Source organism: Octopus bimaculoides, chromosome 15, assembly GCF_001194135.2.
Source record: "Octopus bimaculoides isolate UCB-OBI-ISO-001 chromosome 15, ASM119413v2, whole genome shotgun sequence".
In the NCBI taxonomy this organism is placed as follows: domain Eukaryota; kingdom Metazoa; phylum Mollusca; class Cephalopoda; order Octopoda; family Octopodidae; genus Octopus; species Octopus bimaculoides.
In genome coordinates this window covers 248,736-250,016 of record NC_068995.1, presented here as the reverse complement: position 1 = coordinate 250,016, position 1,281 = coordinate 248,736, and the positions used below count along the sequence as shown (strand labels likewise).

The 1,281-nt window shown below is 32.9% G+C and overlaps 1 protein-coding gene across 1 annotated transcript in view; it reads left to right on the top strand.

The window, feature by feature from the left end:
• LOC106873739 (uncharacterized) overlaps positions 1–1,281 on the top strand; it is a 139,567-nt gene that overhangs the window by 35,397 nt on the left and 102,889 nt on the right. The window contains exon 3 of the mRNA XM_052973463.1: positions 1,027–1,092. Coding sequence (XP_052829423.1) covers positions 1,027–1,092 — 66 coding nt within the window. The remainder of the gene's footprint in view (positions 1–1,026; positions 1,093–1,281) is intronic.

Sequence of the window (1,281 nt, the reverse complement as noted above, 5' to 3'; positions counted from 1 at the left end):
TGTGTGTGTGTGTGTGTGTGTGTGTGTACATACACACATACACATTGTTGTAATGAAGCTCTTTTTATTAATTTATTGTAAACAATGCTCCAGTTAAAACATTCACTTCTTAGTCATCCGATTTACTTTTCCCGTCCAGCTTTTTAACCACAAACTGTTTCGTTTCCTGTTTTAGCAAATATTAAAGATTAAAAAAAAATTTTTTTTTTTTTTTCTATAGTTGTTAAGTTTTTGTAAATTGAATTAAATGATATTTTATAAAACATCATACTTTAAAAGTTCTATTATTTCTTTTAATTGCTGGAACAGCACTACATATACTTACTGCGTCTCGCTGTTGTATAATTTGCGTCTAATTGCGCTCATTAAAATATTTGAACTCGCCCCTCAGTTCTAACGAAAAGCACTCGTCAAATTTACAGCACATCCACGCTTTAGAGTCGTTGTTATTGTTTAACCCCTGGTCAGCTCTGACCGAGTAAATATACAATAAAAGACCTTCCGACGTTGTGGACCCATTGTTTTTTTTCTTTTTAGCGATATCAAGTACTCCAATATCCGAAGTATTTAAGTCAGTAAGGTCCATTGGTGTGTGATTTGGCTGCTTTTTCTAACAGTTTAAACCACCACATAACAGAGATTTCTCTTTATTGGATCGTTTGAATTACTTTGTTGCCCCCAGATCAGCTCTGTTCTTGCAGAACTATTGTAAAAAGGTCTTAGCTTGCACTTCATTTAATGGTCTCTTTCATCATGATTCTTTTACAGGGTTTTTTTATTCCTTGCTTTCCACTCCACTACCAAACGTGTATCTCTATGCTTTGTGTATGTGCTGTGGTTTGTTTCCGTTTTATTATTTTTACTGATGTGTGCAGCCCGTAGCAGTGCTATTTCCTGTATGTCGTCTATATTCGTAAGCCCTGCTGTTTAGGACCATCGTCGACGTCATTATTTTTATATGTTTGTTTCATATATATATATATATGTGTGTGTGTGTGTAAAAACTATGATTATATCTATTTTCAGACTTACATCGCCGATGTCCTGGTGTCAATTAACCCTTTCCAATCACTCGACTGCTACACCAATGAGGTACGTAAAAGAAAATTCTTTCTAAAGAACTGCCATACACCATCACACATTGTCTTGGTTATATATATATATATATATATATATATATATATAAATTTATTTATGAGGGTAGAAATTGATATTAATCAATTTGAACCAGTGGTCTAGCATATTAAAAAAATCCGAAGATTAAAATTATATTACATACAA